This window comes from Gadus chalcogrammus, unplaced genomic scaffold (assembly GCF_026213295.1).
Source record: "Gadus chalcogrammus isolate NIFS_2021 unplaced genomic scaffold, NIFS_Gcha_1.0 GACHA068, whole genome shotgun sequence".
In the NCBI taxonomy this organism is placed as follows: Eukaryota; Metazoa; Chordata; class Actinopteri; order Gadiformes; family Gadidae; genus Gadus; species Gadus chalcogrammus.
This window is the reverse complement of record NW_026613503.1, coordinates 570613-590000: the sequence shown is the minus strand read 5'-3', so window position 1 is coordinate 590000 and position 19388 is coordinate 570613. Positions and strand designations below refer to the sequence as shown.

General features: G+C 44.6%; 1 protein-coding gene across 1 annotated transcript in view; it reads left to right on the top strand.

Moving 5' to 3' along the window:
- Window positions 1–10940, top strand: part of LOC130378153 (NACHT, LRR and PYD domains-containing protein 12-like) — an 18027-nt gene extending 7087 nt beyond the window's left edge. The window contains exons 6-13 of the mRNA XM_056585037.1: window positions 1–1166; window positions 1565–1738; window positions 4793–4966; window positions 6164–6337; window positions 7045–7218; window positions 7375–7421; window positions 8264–8811; window positions 10623–10940. The exon at window positions 1–1166 is cut by the window's left edge and continues 659 nt beyond it. Coding sequence (XP_056441012.1) covers window positions 1–1166; window positions 1565–1738; window positions 4793–4966; window positions 6164–6337; window positions 7045–7218; window positions 7375–7421; window positions 8264–8811; window positions 10623–10940 — 2775 coding nt within the window. The remainder of the gene's footprint in view (window positions 1167–1564; window positions 1739–4792; window positions 4967–6163; window positions 6338–7044; window positions 7219–7374; window positions 7422–8263; window positions 8812–10622) is intronic.
- The last annotated feature ends 8448 nt before the right edge of the window (window positions 10941–19388 follow it).

Sequence of the window (19388 nt, the reverse complement as noted above, 5' to 3'; positions counted from 1 at the left end):
ACCACACGCCCTGCGGCAGCCAATCAGATCCCTGCTGAGTGTGTTGACATGGTGACAGAGGTGAGGGGGTTCACCGACCAACAGAAGGAGGAGTACTTCAGGAAGAGATTCAGAGAGGAGACGCTGGCCAGCACAATCATCTCCCACGTCAAGAAATCACGAAGCCTCCACATCATGTGTCACATCCCAGTCTTCTGTTGGATCACTGCTTCAGTTCTGGAGGACATCTTCAAAAAATCCCAGATCGAAGAGATGCCCAAGACCGTGACTCAGATGTACAGCCACTTCCTGAGGGTTCAGTCCATACAGGGGGACAGGAAGTACCATGGGAGGGCTGAAACAGATCCAGACTGGAGTTCAGAGAGCAGGGAGATCATTGTTTCTCTTGGAAAACTTGCTTTTAACCAGCTGGAGAGTGGCAACCTGATCTTCTACGAGGCAGATATGGCAGAGTGTGACATCGATATCAGAGCAGCCTCATTGTACTCAGGAGTGTTCACCCAGATCTTTAAAGAGGAGTGTGGGCTGTACCAGGACAAGGTGTTCTGCTTTGTCCATCTGAGCATCCAGGAGTTTCTGGCTGCCCTTTATGTCTTTCTGTCCTTCATCGATACTGGTGTCAATCTGCTCTCAGAAGAACCACCAACCTCCAGGAAAGATAAACTCCTCTACCAGAGTGCTGTGGACAAGGCTTTACAGAGTGAGAACGGACACCTGGACTTGTTCCTCCGCTTCCTCCTGGGCCTCTCTCTGGAGACCAATCAGATTGTCCTACGGGGTCTGCTGAGACAGAAAAAAAGATCACTGACCACTCAGATTAAAACAGGTCTGCTGCGACTGACAGGAAGTAGCTCACAGACCAATAAGGGAACAGTGTCTTACATCAAGAAGAAGATAAAACGAGATCTATCTCCAGAGAGAAGCATCAATCTGTTCCACTGTCTGAATGAGCTGAACGACAGTTCTCTAGTGAAGGAAATCCAACACTATCTGACATCAGGAAGTCTCTCCGGAGAATCTCTCTCCCCTGCTCAGTGGTCAGCTCTGGTCTTCATCCTACTGACATCAGAAGAGGAGCTGGACGTGTTTGACCTGAAGGAATACTCTGCTTCAGAAGATGGTCTTCTCAGGCTGCTGCCAGTGGTCAAAGCCTCCAAAACATCTCTGTAGGTTCACTAATAACATGTATCACTACACACATTACACAATATAAATACAACTGGAATATAAGGTTAAGATTATATGAAAAAGATCTTTGTATGTCCATAACAACATTTATTACTTTTCTACTCATAACAGAATAAACATACTATAATAACATACAAAACATCTCTGTAGGTGTCCTATTAACGTGTAATGTATTTCAGTACACATAAGAGAATATTCACAACAATAGAACACAACACAACATTTTCAATCTCAATTTAACAACTATTTAACATTTATACATCTAATTATTTAGTATGTTTGTTAAACTAATAACTAAGCTTCATTATTTAATAACTTAAAGATGTGTGTTATATTAATCACAGTTCCTAACCTGTTCACTTTATTGTGCATGCAGCCTGAATGCCTGCCATCTGTCAGAGAGATGCTGTGAAGCTCTGGCCTCAGTTCTCAGCTCCAAGTCCTCTAGTCTGAGAGAGTTGGACCTGAGTACCAATGATCTGCAGGATTCAGGAGTGAAGCTGCTCTCTGCTGGACTGGGGAGTCCACACTGTACACTGGAAACTCTCAGGTCAGTTTTACCCAATGGTCAAAAAGTTACACCACAAGGTTCAATATCAGAAGACATTTAACAGATTAACATCCATAAAAGTGCGCACACGAAATGAAGCAGCACGCAACTGACACCCCCAAGCGCACGAATGCTGTCTAAAGGTACGGCCACACCAACCGCGTTACTCGCGTTGGGGGCGTCCAAACTCGGCATTTTTGCATAGGGAACCATTGGTATAGGCGCGTAGACGCGTTACATGCGTTGAAGCGTCGCGTTAGGGGCGTTAGGCGCGGCAGACGCACGTAATTACGCACGTAAACGCAGTAACGTGCCCAACGCACCAACGCCCGGAGTTCAGAAATGTGAACTTTCAACGCTCCAACGCGTGGCGCTTAGCCGCGATAGCCAATCAGCGTGGAGCTTGACCCAACGTCACTGGCAGAGAGTAGTGAGCTTGGACAGAAGCATACGGCCAACATCTTTCTTTATTCTGGGTGGAAATAGTAACATAGTTACGCTATTAAATGCGTTTATGGAAACATTTTTAGCGAGAAATGTGCATTTTACTTTCATAATGTTCGCTCGGTGAATGTGAAGGATGTTTGGTTTGATAGTTATGACGAAGAGGGAACGCTCCGTTCACTTGCATGGACAGAGTCTCTGGTTGCTAAGCAACCTCAACGTCTTGGCGGACTATTTCTCTGCTGATCAACACTACGAATGCTGGAAACACACCAGACACACCATGTGAAGATATTTAACCCGATTATTGTTATTTATATCAGAGATTATTTAATCTAACCCGATCTAAACTCTATCACCCAAACACGGCGGCGTTTGGGTTTCCTACCTCGGACTCCAGCGCAGCCACGGCCGACAACTATCTTTATTCTGTGTGGAAATAGTAACATAGTTACGCCATTAAATGCGTTTATGGAAACATTTTTAGCGAGAAATGTGCATTTTACTTTCATAATGTTCGCTCGGTGAATGTGAAGGATGTTTGGTTTGATAGTTATGACGAAGAGGGAACGCTCCGTTCACTTGCATGGACAGAGTCTCTGGTTGCTAAGCAACCTCAACGTCTTGGCGGACTATTTCTCTGCTGATCAACACTACGAATGCTGGAAACACACCAGACACACCATGTGAAGATATTTAACCCGATTATTGTTATTTATATCAGAGATTATTTAATCTAACCCGATCTAAACTCTATCACCCAAACACGGCGGCGTTTGGGTTTCCTACCTCGGACTCCAGCGCAGCCACGGCCGACAACTATCTTTATTCTGTGTGGAAATAGTAACATAGTTACGCCATTAAATGCGTTTATGGAAACATTTTTAGCGAGAAATGTGCATTTTACTTTCATAATGTTCCCTCAGTGAATGTGAAGGATGTTTGGTTTGATAGTTATGACGAAGAGGGAACGCTCCGTTCACTTGCATGGACATGGACTCATCTAGCTGCGTTGGCGCGTTGACGCGTTGAACCACCACACACTGATCAAGCGTCAGGTTAGGCGCGTTACTCACGTTATCCAACGCGAGTGAACTAGGGCTGGGCGATATTGCAAAAAATATTATCACGATCATTTTTTTGATATCGATCGATATCGATATTAATCACGATATATAACATAAAAAAATTAAATATATATATATATATATATTTTTTTGTTTCTCTTATTTTCATTGTTGTTGATAGGCTGTGTGTGTGTGTGTGTGTGTGTGTGTGTGTGTGTGTGTGTGTGTGTGTGTGTGTGTGTGTGTGTGCGTGTGTGTGTGTGTGTGTGTGTGTGCGTGTGCGTGTGCGTGTGTGTGAGAACGGAAGCTCAAACATGCAACAGGGAATGGGCGTGTACTTAGGCAATAACCGCAAAACTGCGATCTGACTATTTTGTTTATTTCTGCCGCATTGGCTGTCAGGTAAATCCATATCAGAAATGTTTTTTGTTTTTTTTGTATAAAAAAAATGAAATAAAAAGCATTATGTCTAATGCTTATCGTCGTAATTGACGTGAGATTTATCGCGATTAATTATCGTAATCGAGTTATCGCCCAGCCCTACACTGAACGCGTTACACGCGTTAGAGGCATAGAAATTTTGCATAGGGAACCATTGGTTTAGGCATGTAGTAGGGCTTTGACTTTTGCCCAAAAATCATATTTGAAGTTTGTTTGTTAATTAATATTGATATTAGAATATATTTGAATATTTATTCATAATGTTTTGACCATTAAATGCCAGTAAGACCTGGATTGGGCTTTGCGAGGTTTGTTAACGCGTTGCTATGGTTACCGGTCTTGCGTGTTCCAACGGTTTATTAGGTTTCTAATAAATCGCTGTCTAATCAATACTTCATTCACTGCCTCTTCCGTGGTAATTACAATATTATGAATAGACTGCGTCGGGTTCTCCGACGTCTCTCCCTCTTGGCCTGCCCATAACAGGTTCCAATATTAAGGGCTGCCTAATATTCGTTCGAATTTTGATTTATTTTTTGTTATTCTAATTATATTCGAATAACGAAGTTCGGAGTCAAAGCCCTAGCGTGTAGATGCCTTACATGCGCTAAAGCAGCGCGTTAGACGCACCTAAATAACACACCCAACACACCCACGAGCAGGGTTCAAAAGATTTAGCGTTAGGCTCGTTGAAACATTTTTGTGACACACATTGATGAAGCGGCAGGTTAGTCCTAATCCTACGCACGTAACGTGTTCAGTGTGGCTGTACATTTTAGTTCTCGTGCTAGCAAAGTCATTCCTGAACGCTATGATGTTTATTCTCCTCACAACACAATATACATAATATATAAAACTCCTAATTATATACTAAACATTGCTTTAGATTAACTTAATAACATGTATTACAATACAATACATAATATACAAAATACTGCATCAAAAAGTTATATTAATATACAAACGACTTTTCAAACACTGCAAAACAACTATCTTATTGTTAGACATTTGAATAACTACAATTTCTTCATTATTTAATAACTAAAAGATGTTTGTTATTTTAATCACAGTTCCTAACCTCTTCACTTTATTGTGTCTGCAGGCTGAAGGGCTGTGATCTGTCAGAGAGATGCTGTGAAGCTCTGGCCTCAGTTCTCAGCTCCAACTCCTCTAGTCTGAGAGAGCTGGACCTGAGTACCAATGATCTGCAGGATTCAGGGGTGAAGCTGCTCTCTGCTGGACTGGGGAGTCCACACTGTACACTGGAAACTCTCAGGTCAGTTTTACCCAATGGTCAAACAGTTACACCACAAGGTTCTATATCAGAAGACATTTAACAGATTTAAATCCATAAAAGTGCGCAAATTAAATGAAGCAGCACGCAACTGACACCCCCAAGCGCACAAATGCTGTCTAAAGGTACGGCCACACTGAACGCGTTACGCGCGTTAGAGGATTTAGTAAATCCACATCTTTGCATAGGGATCCATTGGTTTGGACGTGTAGATGCGTTAAACGCGCTAAAGCAGCACGTTAGGAGTGTTAGACGCGTTTTACGCACCTAAATAACACGCCCAACACACCTAATAGCGGAGTTCAAAAAATTGAACTTTTTACGCTCCTACGCGTGAAACTTATTCGCGATAGCCAATCAGCAGTGAGCTGGACCCGACGTCACTGGCAGAGAGACGGAGGACAGGCTCTCCGCAGCTCACTTGGAGCGCCTGTACTTGGTGTCCTGACGGTAGATCCTGGCCCCAACCCGGGTTAGCAGGTCATCAAACATGGCCCCAGTCAACTGAAAATATGTCTGTAACCGGCCGTCATCCAGGCGGAGTTCCTGGAGGAGGTGGTGAAACTCACCCAGCTGTGAGCGCCTACGGAGGATGTCATGCACCCAAAGACGACTGCGTTTGGGTTTCCTGCTCTCCTCGAACTCCCACAACAAGTACAGCGCAGCGATGGTGGTGATCTCAGCCAAGTTTGTGGAGCAAAAGAAAAGTAGCAGGGTAAAATAAGTTTTGGGCGGGCTCATCTAGCTCCGTAGGCACGTAAGGCGTGTTGAACCATTTTTGTGACACACATTGATGAAGCGGCAGGTTAGGCCTAATCCTAAACACGTAACGTGTTCAGTTTGGCCGTGTCAAAGTGTTTTTCCTGATCGCTATGATGTTTATTCTCCTCACAACACAATATACATTATATTGGAATAAAAATTCTAATTATATACAAAACATCACATTTGATTAACTGATAACATGTATCACAATACAATACATAATATACATAATACTGCAACATAAAGTAATATTAATATACAAAACGACTTTTCAAACGCTGCAAAACAAATATCTTATTGTTATACATTTTACACCCAATTTGAATAACCAAAATTTCTTCATTATGTAATAAGGTGAAAATGTATGTTATTTTAATCACAGTTCCTAACCTGTTCTCTTTATTGTGTGTGCAGGCTGATTGCCTGCCGTCTGTCAGAGAGATGCTGTGAAGCTCTGGCCTCAGTTCTCAGCTCCAACTCCTCTAGTCTGAGAGAGCTGGACCTGAGTACCAATGATCTGCAGGATTCAGGAGTGAAGCTGCTCTCTGTTGGACTGGGGAGTCCACACTGTACACTGGAAACTCTCAGGTCAGTTTTACTCAATGGTCAAACAGTTCCACCACAAGGTTCAATATCAGAAGACATTGAACAGATTAATATCCACTAAAAGTGTGCACGTAAAGTGAAGCAGCACGCAACTGACACCCCCAAGCGCATAAATAATGTCTTATTTCTCGTGCTCGCAAAGTGTTTTCCAGATTGCTGTGATATTTATTCTCCTCACAACACAATATACATAACATTTGAATAAAACTACCCTCAGGTCCGTTTTCCCCCCTCTTCAAACTTTCTCTTGGGGTTGTTTACTATGTAAGGGATGGTCCACGACTAGTTGAATCGTTATCGAAAAAGAACTCACAAAACGGTATGCATGTTATATTTTATGTGACTCTGGTCTAAGCGTACCAAACACATTAGACTTCTCCTAACTCTGACCGAACAATATCTCATTGACTTGTAGCTACTGAGAAAGGAGCATTTCTTTAAGATCCTGTTTCACCTCTAAGTGAAGGAAGTTCTGATTTCTGTGATGATGTCATCTCCCCACTTCCTCTTCCTGTTCTCCTTGTCCTCTTCTCTCCTTGTCCTCCAAATTGAATGAATACACTTTAAAAATGTGGTTACTTTAGTATGAACTGCTCTCAACCAGAATAAATATAATAAAGTGTGTGTGTGTGTGTGTGTGTGTGTGTGTGTGTGTGTGTGTGTGTGTGTGTGTGTGTGTGTGTGTGTAGCTTGTCTGGCTGCCTGGTCACACAGGAAGGCTGTGCTTCTCTGGCCTCAGCTCTGAGCTCCAACCCCTCCCATCTGAGACAGCTGGACCTGAGCTACAATCACCCAGGAGACTCTGGAGCTGCGCTGCTCTCTGCTGGACTGGAGGATCCACGCTGGAGACTGGACACTCTCAGGTATGGAGAGGACAGCTCCAGGACAGGATTCAAGCTGCTGCTAGATGAAGCGGTTTGAAAAGGCAGCTGTCACATGTTGTGTAGAACGTGATGAGACGGTAGATGATGACGGTGAATGTTTCAACATGCTGCTCTCACTTTGTTTCCCCCCCCCAGTGTGGAGCACGGTGGAGTGTGGAGGCTGAAACCAGCTCTTAAGAAGTGTAAGTGTCTGGTTGATTCATCCCATCACACACACACTATTGAGATGGAAAGTCCATCCACACAGCAGGAAGTGAGGTCACATCCTACTGGGAATGAAGATGATGGCTGACATCATGTATCTTAGTTCTATTAATACTGTCGACCATCACAGTTAAACCTGCTTGCATAAAACCCAGCAGGTATTACATTGTTACATTGAGGGGGGGCGACCGGGCTGAGGGGGGGCTGAGGGGGGGGGACTAGGGGGGAGGGGGAGGAGGGTGAAGGGGCTGAGGGGGAGGACTAGGGGTGAGGGTGAGGGGGGGAGGGGGAGTGGGAGGGGGGTGACCGGGCTGAGGGGGAGGACTAGGGGTGAGGGGGAGGGGGGTGACCGGTCTGAGGGGGGGTTGAGGGTGAGGACTAGCGGTGAGGGGGGGGGGGGGGGGGGGTCGACCGGTCTGGGGGATTGGGAAGGGGGGGTGAAGGGGCTGAGGGTGGAGGAGGAGGGGGGGGCTGATGGGGAGGGGGCTGAGGGGGGGGCTGAAGAAGAAGAGAGAGCGATCACAAAAAGAGTCTGAAAGAGAATAAAAAGAAGAAGAGCAGCCTGGATCCAAGGAGAGATGTTTGTTGTTGATATATTCATAACATTGTTGTTGATGTATTCATAATATTGTTGTTGATGTTTTCATAACGTTATTGTTGAGGTGTGTGTATCTATATATGTGTACATATGTATATGTATGTATGTGTTCATATCTATGTATATGTACACAGAGCGTAGGAGAACAGTACTAGTGATGATGATGATGATGATGAGGATGAAGAGCGGTTCAGCAGCTCATCATGTCTGGTTCTCCCTCAGATGCCTGTGACCTCACACTGGACCCCAACACGGCCCACAGACACCTCTCTCTGTCTGAGGACAACAGGAAGGTGACGCGGGTTGGAGAGGACCAGTCGTATCCGGATCACCCAGACAGATTTGACTCCAGGTTCCAGGTGTTGGGTAGAGAGGCTCTGACTGGCCGCTGTTACTGGGAGGTAGAGTGGGAAGGATGGGTTGATATAGGAGTGACATACAGAGGAATCACAAGGAGAGGAGGGGGTGATGACAGCTGGCTTGGATGGAACAACAAGTCCTGGAGTCTTTATTGTTCTGATGGTCGTTACTCTGTCTGGTACAACGGTAGAGGACCAGTCCTCCCTCTCCCCCCCGCTGGCTCCACCAGAGTAGGAGTGTATCTGGACCGGCCTGCTGGCTCTCTGTCCTTCTACAGAGTGTCCCCAGGTGGAGGAGGGTCCTCAGACACACTGACACACCTCCACACCTTCTGGTCCACCTTCACCCAGGAGGACCTTCTCCCGGGGGTGGGGTTCTGGCGGTTGAAGGGGTCCCCAGAGGGTTCCTCAGTGGGGTCCTCAGCGTCTCTGTGTCGATTGTAGAAAAAAAAACGGGCGGTGGGGATCAGTCAGTTGTAGAAAAATGAGGGGGGGGGGGGGGGGGGGGGTGCAGCCCCCTCCGCCCCGGCACACGCACACGCACGCACGCACACACACACACACACACACACACACACACACACACACACACACACACACACACACACACACACACACACACACACACACACAGGACTGATGACTCTGTCTCTGTGGCAATTATAGTCTCTCTCTCACAAAAACTCACACGCACACAAACACATAAACCCACACACATATACACACACATACACAAAAACAACATACACATACACACATACACACTGTGGCAGTTATAGTCTCTCTCTCTCTCTCTCTCTCTCTCTCTCTCTCTCTCTCTCTCTCTCTCTCTCTCTCTCTCTCTCTCTCTCTCTCTCTCTCTCTCTCTCTCTCTTCTTTAAACTATATCATGATAAACCATGAAAAGACTTTTAAGATCTCCCATAGCTAGATAAGCAAATGTATTATTTGAAATGTATAGAAAATACCTATTGATAATAAATGTTTGTATATTTTCAGACTTCACCAGTTTTGGTCTTAAGGGCTCTGATGTCATCATTTTTGTCGTAATCCTGATTTGCAACCTGATTTAAAGCAGATTTTATATTTTAATCATAATAACCAAGAGGTCTATGGCATAATGTTGCATGTTGTAAATTACTTAAGACTGAATCTTGATTTTATCAGAAGACATCAGAAGACAGAGAGATCCCTCCTCAGACTCCGCCTGCTGCCTCCCATTGGTCCTCCTTTCCTCCCTTATTAAAGATACGTGCACACCTGTTGATGATTTGTAAAGTCTGCTGCCTCTATTGTTTTAGTCCTCGTGTTAATTGTGTACATGTAAGGGACTATTTTTCTGTCTTATTTGTTAATGAAGCATAATTGCAATAAACAACTCAGTGGATCCAACTGAATGTTCTCGTGTGTTCAGCCGATGATTTCTCGTTTTATTAGTGAACAATAAGTCCATAAGTGCCTTAAGAAAAATTATTGATGGAACAACAAATGTTTTTCTGATATTATTCTTGGACCTCCTCCCTGGGTTTTGGTTGGGGGGGGGGGGGGGTGCCTCAGTGTCCCTGTGTCGGTTGTCGAAAGAAACCACAGACAGACGGCCGGACACACACTCTCTGTCTCTCTCCATCCCCGTCTCCTTCTCGTCTCTCTCTCTCTCTCTCTCTCTCTCTCTCTCTCTCTCTCTCTCTCTCTCTCTCCCAGTCTCTATTATTGTGCAATTGTTCAGTTAAAGGCTGTAGATAAAACACAATGAGATAGACTACATGTCTCGTATGTGCCGTCACGCTCCCTGCGACTGGCGTGGACAAGACCAACAATCTCCCCACCGGCATAACTGAAACTCTCCACATGCCCAAACTTATAATGGTGTTCACCTCTTTGGATGCTTTTATCCTCCCTTTGGAAAAAACCTAACTTTATCAAACTTCTTCACGAAAATGTTTAGTTTTCTTTGCATGAGAAATCATCATTTAAATCCACCAACAACAAATGTGTAACCCGGGGCATATAAAGACTGGGACCAGAAAATAATGACTTTCTCTCCATTGAAACCCATTCATATTTTTCGATCTCATAGGTCCCGTGGGCTCTACCGGAAGGGGCGTGGCTTCGCCACTCTGTAGGTCCATGACTAGCCCTAGGCTAACGTCTTGCCTAACACTTTACCCGGGATAACGTCAAACTGTCGCCGTGTTATCGGGACTAAACACCAACCGCCGCAGTGTGGGCAGCTGGGGCTGGGGGAGGGCTGCGGGGGGACGGGGCGCGCCACCCCTCCTCGTCCCAGCCGCCGGCGTGGCCGTCGACGGGCGAGACGTCGGAGGGCGGCGGAGGACGGGGTCCCCGAACGGCGCTCCAATGGCCCCCTACGACGCATCCCGGTGGGGGCCCTGAAGGAGGTGGTCCCCGACCACAGCCCCAGGGCTCCTGCTGACTCTGGGGTCTGGCAGACGAGGGCCTTCGCTAAGGATTATGGGGGTTCTGCTGTTCTAGGGGGTGGGACCGTTTCGGGGCCCTCCTGGGTCATTAGTGGTTGGTAAACTAATCAGGGTTCATGGGTTGGGGTTTATCGATGTCGGGGTGTGTTGGTGACTCTTGTGTTCATGTTGTGTTCATTGCACCATTACTGAAAGTGTTAGTGTGGTTGAATGGTGGCGTGTGTTTTAGTGTGTACCATGCTGGTGTTATTAAAGGCAGCTCCGTTGTCCAGCGGTGTATGGGGCGTGGAGCTGCGGCCGACTGCTAAACCTGGGCTCCCGTCTCGTCCTTCACCTGCTACTCACCACAATATGATTGTTGAAGTTAAATTGATTGAATTATGGTACATGATTGTCTGGTGGGCTCATGTTTAAAAGGATTATGGTGGGATGTTAGAATTTAAATAAGAAGTAAATATTATACATTTATAATTAGAACTAAGTTTAAGTAAAAAAAAAAAACTGAATAACATTAAGAATGATAAATAGTGGGAGAATTTATTTTACACTTTGATTAATTTAAGAGAAATAAGGCAATCATTTAAAAAAAAAAAAATCACATCTCGAAGTCTCTGCCTTCCTGTGTTCAGCACTCGGGTCCCCACGTCCTGTTCCATAACAAAAACCTTCAATGGGCGCCTGTTCCTTCTCCCTCTAAACCCTTTATTTATTATATATATTTGTTTACCATGATTTATTTTGTGTGTGTGTGTGTGTGTGTGTGTGTGTGTGTGTGTGTGTGTGTGTGTGTGTGTGTGTGTGTGTGTGTGTGTGTGTGTGTGTGTGTGTGTGTGTGTGTGTGTGTGAGACACACAACACATCCCTTTTATTTTATTTATTTATTGATCGTGGTGTCACTTGCATTGATTGATTGATTTATTCACCAGATGTGTAACTTGTATTGACCGGTCCGCTGTGGGGGGGCCCTCTAGGGCCCCGGCCCCTCTGGCCCCCACCGGCTCCGGCGCTGACCTGTACTTAACCAACAACATCAATCTGAAACATGGACCCAGCTCTGCTCCCTCCTCAGACTCCGCCTGCTGCCTCCCATTGGTCCTCCTTTCCTCCCTCTTCTCTTTTTAACCTAAAGGGAAAAACAACACAAAGATAAAAACAACACAAAAAAACAAAGGATTAAATCTGAAAAAAGTAACAAATATACAAATGAAAAGGTATGCTGATGATGTGCCGGTGCACCCAGAGACATTTTGACCAGCAAGAGCTGAACAATATATTAAACGGGTTATCTGGATTAGGCCTCAGGAGACACGCCCCCTGAGGTCAGGGAGACACGCCCCCTGAGGTCAGGGAGACACGCCCCCTGAGGTCAGGGGTCCTCAATGACCCGTCTGCAATGTCCACCGTATCTGTTGGAGAGAGATAGAGATAGAGAGAGAGAGAGAGAGAGAGAGAGAGAGAGAGAGAGAGAGAGAGAGAGAGAGAGAGAGAGAGAGAGAGGGAGAGAGAGGGAGAGAGAGAGAGAGAGAGAGAGAGAGAGAGCGAGAGGGAGAGAGAGAGAGAGAGAGAGAGAGAGAGAGAGAGAGAGAGAGAGAGAGACAGAGACAGAGAGACATTGAAAACAGACCCACTCAGCGTCGTGAGCCACTACTCACCACAGCCCTACCAGAGGGCCGATGGCAGCAGACTTCTGAACACTAGAGAAGCAGAATTACCTTGTGGTGACGGACTATTACTCAAGGGACCTCGAAATAGCTCACCTCCCTTCAACGTCCAGCATTCCAGTCATCAACAGGCTCAAAGCAGGCTCAATCTTCCTGAGATGGGGGATACCACTCCAACTGGTGAGTGACAACGGCCCACAGTTCACCGTCCAATATGGTCATTTTTAAGTGAAAATGACCCAAAGGAAATTTTATATACCTCAAATTTGTTATTGCAGTTCACATCCATTTGGTTATTCCTAATCCAAACAGTCTTTTATCTTTTCACCACTTTAGTGGGTCAGAACTGCAATATTTTGCTCACAATGCCATCTATTAGCTTAGACATGCAACAGCATAGTTACAAAGAAAATAAAGGTCACAGAATCTTGGACAGGACGAAAGAAAAATCATGGATAATATGTTTAAGCAATAGATCACGCCAGGCTGTGGTATGTGCTCATTATACCACTGACCCCCTTCACAGTTGTATAATGAGCACATGCCACTGACTGAAGTGATCTATTGCTTTTATACAACGGTTACTATTATGGCGAAACGAAAGTCATAGACACACTACATTTAAAAAGAAACCAAGAAAGTTAAAATAGCCGTTTAATTAAAGAATACAAAAAAGTAGTCCCTCCTGGCTGCCGCTATGCATCGACGGTCGCTATGCAACACACTTTAGCGTCCCTCCGAGAGAAGGCTCCGATAGAGCGGTTCGCCGGCAATTTATCCTATGGAGCAGTTCACTCGCCGTGTGCCTAAGCTTTCGTTAGTCTCTCCATCGCCTTGCTCACTCCCGGAGTAACAACATTTACACGCTCTCCATCATCCAACATATGTTTTACTTTGTAACTGTTTCTACTTCCAGGCGCGGAGTGATATGCAAACTTTCACAAAATGATCGGGCGTCATAGCAGTTATGTATACGCTCATTATACAACAGTTGGGAACCAATCAGATCGCTGGATTTAGGTCCCCCGTTGTATAATACTACATAATAATACATTAACAACAGTGTTGTCTGTAACTCAGATGTAAAGGTTAAGTTATAAACAATTTATTTCTTCTTTAAGAGCTAGAGACTAGCCAAAATGTGTTTAATCCTTTTCTCTGGGATGAAATACTTGGTATCATGCGTTTAACTGAGGTTAAACTGTTTCAAAATATCTGTGCTTTTCTGACAATAAATCAGCAGACTGTTCAAAAGTATACACCCATCTAGGTCACCCTAAAATGCAGCAGAATGCAGGAATCACATGTATGATATTCATAATCCCTGCCCCTTTATATACTTCATATACCCCTGTGGCTTCCTGGGGGCTGATCACCCCCAAAAGTCAGAACATAGAATCGCCCCTGGTCTAGCCAGAGACAATGCAGCGATATCAACATGAGTAGTTCAAGCTGGAGTAGGGCATGTGTTCATTCTATTGAAGTCTAGTCTATTGTATAGCCTACTACTGTATTGTTGTTTTTATAATTGCCATTTCACCATTTACCTCAGACCAGAACCAGGTCCGGGACCGTCCTGGTCCCGGTCCGGGTCCTGGACTTGGACCCGGTCCGGGTCCCGGTCTTGGTCCTGGTTCTGGTCCTGGTCTCGGACCTGGTTCTGGTCCTGGTCCCGGTCTGGGTCCTACGCATTCAGGTCGTGGTCCGGGTTCTCGTCCGGGTCCTGGTCCGTGTCCGGGTCCTGGTCCCGGTCCGGGTCCTGGTCCGGGTCCTGGTCCCGGTTCTGGCCCTGGTCCCGGTGCGGGTCCTGGACCTGGTCCCAATCCGGGTCCTGGTCCCGGTCCGGGTCCTGGTCCTGGTCCGTGCTCTGGTCCGTGTCCCGTTCCAGACCAGAGGTTCTGCTGTGGCAAGGGGCGGCTCTAGGTTCTTCTTCTGGGGGGGCTCAAGCCCAGGAAGCCTCAGGGGTACATGAAGTACATAAAGTCCTGTCCAAGAGTTCTTTATTCCACCACCTTTATTTTATTAGTTACTATGCTGTTGTATGTGTAAGCCATAAGCAGGCAGTGACAGCTAAATAATGCAGTTCTAAATTTGAGGTATATTAAATTTCCTTTGTGTAAATTTCACTCAAAAATGACCATATTTTCCCCTTTTTTATTTACACAGTTACTGAAACACATTGGTACAACATGTACTAGATTAATATGAGAAACATACCACTATTTCGGGAGCAATAAACTACGTTATCTCACTTTCAGGGAGACACTTTTTTCTTTTTTACATTTTTATAAAACTCCTGATGCAAAAAAATGTTGTTCTGATACAAAAAAAAAGGTTGTTAATTTTCAGTTAAAACAAAACCGCTGGCATTATTTTATCAGCTGTGGGCGTTTTCATTGCCATTACAACGTGAGCTAATCTACAAGTACAACATGTTCTAGACCAGTGGTTCTCAATTATTTTCTGTCATTCCCACCCTAGGAGACAGATATTGTTTCACGCCCTCCCTGAATTGAAATAGCCTACTATTGAGAACCTGCTAATATTTATTTATTTAGATTAATAAAATTAGCGGAAATAACATCTGCAACCACTTAAAACAATTTCCGAGTTTAGTTTATTGACGCAATTTGTAACATTTAAACAAGACTGCTAAGTCTGTGTGACTCTCAAAACCGAGAAACAAGAGCAAATGATTCACTGCCTTTGCATTTAATTAAAAATAATTTTAAACAGTAAACATTGGTCACTTGCAGGCTTCATCAGCTTATTCCCTTTCAAAAAAAATAATATATGTTCATCTTTCAAGCATGAATAAAGACACCAAGTCCCTCTGTCATGACTTTGTAAGATCAAAATTCTTGTAAAACTTCTGACCCTTGGTATCATGTTTATTTAAAATAAAATAAGTAACTTATTAAAATAAATAAATAAATCAGACACTACGTCCCGTCTGCCGCTCGTCCCCCCCCCCCCAATAAGCTGAGGGCGTTTTCATGAGTCTCATAGTATTAAAACATGTTGTACTTGTTGATTATCTCACGTTGTTATGGCAATGAACATGCTCTCAGCTGATAAAATTATGCCAGCGTTTTTTTCAACTGAAAGTTAGCACCCATGTCAACTTTTTCTGCTCCTTGCACCTTATCATGCTTATCATGCTACGCAGCATTACAAGCCCCTGCCGACTAAACCATGAAGCAATCCAAGAGGAGATATAGATAGAATCGCCTTGTGGTCAACTCTCATTTAATAGTCATCTGACGGATTATGTCAAGGTTTTAAAAGGATTATTATTATTATTTAGGGTGACCAGATTTGAGTTTGTGAAAAAGAGGACACTTCGTCGCGGGGGGAGGGGGGGGGGGCGAAAACATGGGTATTTTTTCTTTAGTTCGTCCGTGAACTTACATTTACGTTTAGGCATGGCTGCAGACAGTGGCGATCCTAGGTGGGGGGGGGGGGGGGGGGGGGGGGGGGAAGGTGGAACGTAAGGGAGATACCATTTCCAGAACTTGGAAGGCCGTAATAACCATAGACATATACAATGGTAATAACTAGTAGGTTAGGTGAAAGACCCAGAAACACAAATATGCGACGAAAAAAAAAAGATAATAATAACAATAATATATATATTTTTTTTTTTTTGCGACGAGGCAAAATACCGGACGTTTTTGGAATCCCTGCCGGACGCATTTTTTAGGTCTCGAAAAGAGGACATGTCCGGGAAAAAGAGGACGTCTGGTCACCCTATATTATTAGCTGGTCACGTTATAACACAGCTGGAAATCGTGGATTTTCTGATAAAGACTAGCAAGAGACCCCCCAGACCAGACCCCCCAGACCAGACCCTCTCCTCAGACCAGACCCTCACAGCTTGTTCCTCACAGAGAGAAAACTAACGTGAGATCTCTTCTGCTTCCTCCAACTCACTCGCTGTCTCACTCTCTCGCTGTCTCACTCTCTCGCTGTCTCACTCTCTCGCTGTCTCACTCTCTCTTTCTGCGTCTTTGTGTCTCTCAATTTGTATAGCCCTTAATGTCTCTCTCTCTCTCTCTCTCTCTCTCTCTCTCTCTCTCTCTCTCTCTCTCCCTCTCTCTCTCTCTCTCTCTCGCCTCTCTCTCTCTCGGTTCCTCAAGAACTTCCCCTTCCAACAGTTTGGTGTGTGTGTGTGTGTGTGTGTGTGTGTGTGTGTGTGTGTGTGTGTGTGTGTGTGTGTGTGTGTGTTGAGAGTGGATAAGTGTATGAATGCATCATTAAGCATGTAACAGGAGGAGGCACTGTTGCGCCAAATATGTCATGGAGCCACGTGTGGCTGATGACACCACTACCTTATAAGGGGGGTGTTACCATCCTGTCTCTCTCTGTACCTGACTCTCAGGTGTGTGTGTGTGTGTGTGTGTGTGTGTGTGTGTGTGTGTGTGTGTGTGTGTGTGTGTGTGTGTGTGTGTGTGTGTGTGTGTGTGTGTGTGTGTGTGTGTGTGTGTGAGTATTGTGCGCGAGCGCTGCATTCATAACATTCATTTTCACAGAAATCCCGTGACCCGCGCTGAGAGGGGCGTCTCCTCGTTCAGTTAACTTCCTCAGGACGGTCTCGCAGCGAGGAGCCTTTCTTTCACTTCCTTTCACCTGATTAACTTGTTTTATAAACACTTTAACCTCCGTTTCTTCCCTTACATTTATACTTTTACAACTTTATACCGTATGGACGCAATATAACACCGGAGTAGATTCGATAAGATAAGGTAGGCCGACAGTTTACTAGCGTTTATATTGTCTTTCGGTTACTGGTATATAATAATGAACAGGCGCGTCGTTAGCAATTGAAAACATCCGGGGCTATAGCCCGGGGGGCAGCACCGTCCTGACTCCTGCGTGCTACGGTATTTTAATTAATTAATAAATTATTTAATTATTTAATCGATTAATTAATTAAGGGCGCCCCCAACACATAGGTCGCCTATGCCGAGCGCCAGCGGCAAAAATTAGACATTAGAATAGCCTATATAGCCTGCGTGCACCTACCCGATGTCAAGAAGCCATCGCTGCTCCGACGGACCTTTCTCCCCCAGCCAGGCAACGGCAAGTAAGTAGTAGTCTGCTTTTATGTTTCACTTTTAAGTTATTACTTGTTGTCAGTGTAGGTTTAATGTTACAGATAAAAACATGCTTTATATTTAGTCAGCATTTCAGAGTTCTAATGTTTTCCCGGAATATGCATTCCTAAACTGTTCACGTCAAGTTCTCTTTAAGATCGCATGAGATGATATGGTCTATCGCGCGACCTGTAACCAGGAAGTAAACACTCGCTTGCATGAAATGATATGCGCTATCGTGCAACCTGTGCCGTGTTCCAATACCCATACTTCCATGAGTATACTTAAAGGAAGTACACTATCTGCACTATAATTTTTCAGATGTGAGTGCTGTTCCAAATCGAGTACTCCGTGGTGCACTTACCGGAAATGACGATCACGACTGCCGCCGTGGCTCCTCCCCCGCAATAAACATCCCGCTTTGAACGGTGAACTCTTTACGCCTAGCAGCTATAAAAAGCTATAAAAACTACAAAATGACTCTATTAATGCAGGCTATGTGGAAAATGCGCCGACTTTGGCTCAGCCTGGCTCCGCCTCTTCCGCTACGTAGCTAAGATGGCTGCCGTTGAGTACGGGGAGTGTCCTTCGATCCACACCCGTTTTGAGTACGGCATCCGGGTCGTTGAAGTATAAGTAAGATCTGAATTTGAACGTACTACGTACTCAAATTTTGGCTAGTAAGTACGGACAGTACGGGTATTGGAACACGGCACTGTAGCCAGGACGTAGATTTAAATAATGAAAAAATAATCTTCCCAGACTGTTTCTGTTACTTGCTTATGCTGTATGCAAGTTGTTTAAGAAGCTTATCTCCATATAAATCTGAGCTGTACATGAATCTGTTAATGAAGTCTCATTTCGACTCGTTCCTCCACTTCACTATTCATGTTCTGTTGCTTGCAGTTAACTACCGCCGCCCTTCCTGGGTAACGCCACCACCAATCCCTGGTCATCCATTGAAGCCATCTCTCTCACTCTGCACAGTCACACTGTTGCCGCTTCATTCTCATTGTCTCATAATCTCATTATTATGGCTGCTGTGGATGCTTTAAAAAATAAACATTTTTCTCTTAGGTAAAATCAAACCAGTGGGATGTTAGATTGAAAACCTCCAAAGCAATGTATTAAAAATTGAAAGACAGTCCTATGTGAAGTTTCTTTTTTGGGGATTTTCAAAATGAGGTACCAGAATGGATTGTCAACCCACTGTTTCTCAACGCTCTCTGATTATTACTATGAGTAGTAGTATTGCATGCATACAGTACTCACATCAGCGCCACAGTAAGCCTATAGAGGCTGCAACCATTTGCTTCTCAAAAGATTGTAGTGTTTTAGAATGAACAACCACTAGAGAGACAAGACAAGACTAATTTTGATTGACAAGTTGGTTAGATTTATATATGTATTTATATTATTTTTTTATTTATAAGAATGAAAGAAATTGTGTAATTAAAGAATAAAACAATGATTGATGTATTTTTGTTTGAATAACATCTTGCTCCCGCGGCCAGTGCCAGCGCCGGCATTGCAAGGGGAGGGATATTACGTACATTTGCAGGAGGCGGGATAAGTGCGGCCGCTGTCACTCAGGTTTGTTTTGGTTTGACGCAGACAGCATGGAGGCAGAACAGACCGCAGAAGTCAACGCGATCGTCTTCAATGTTGCTGCAACGATGCAGCATATATTCAGAAGAGCAGCCAGTACTTACGTGTATGAAAGCAGCTATATATATATATGTATATGTATACATAATTTTTTTTTTTTTTACGGCAGAGATCCGGGGCTGATC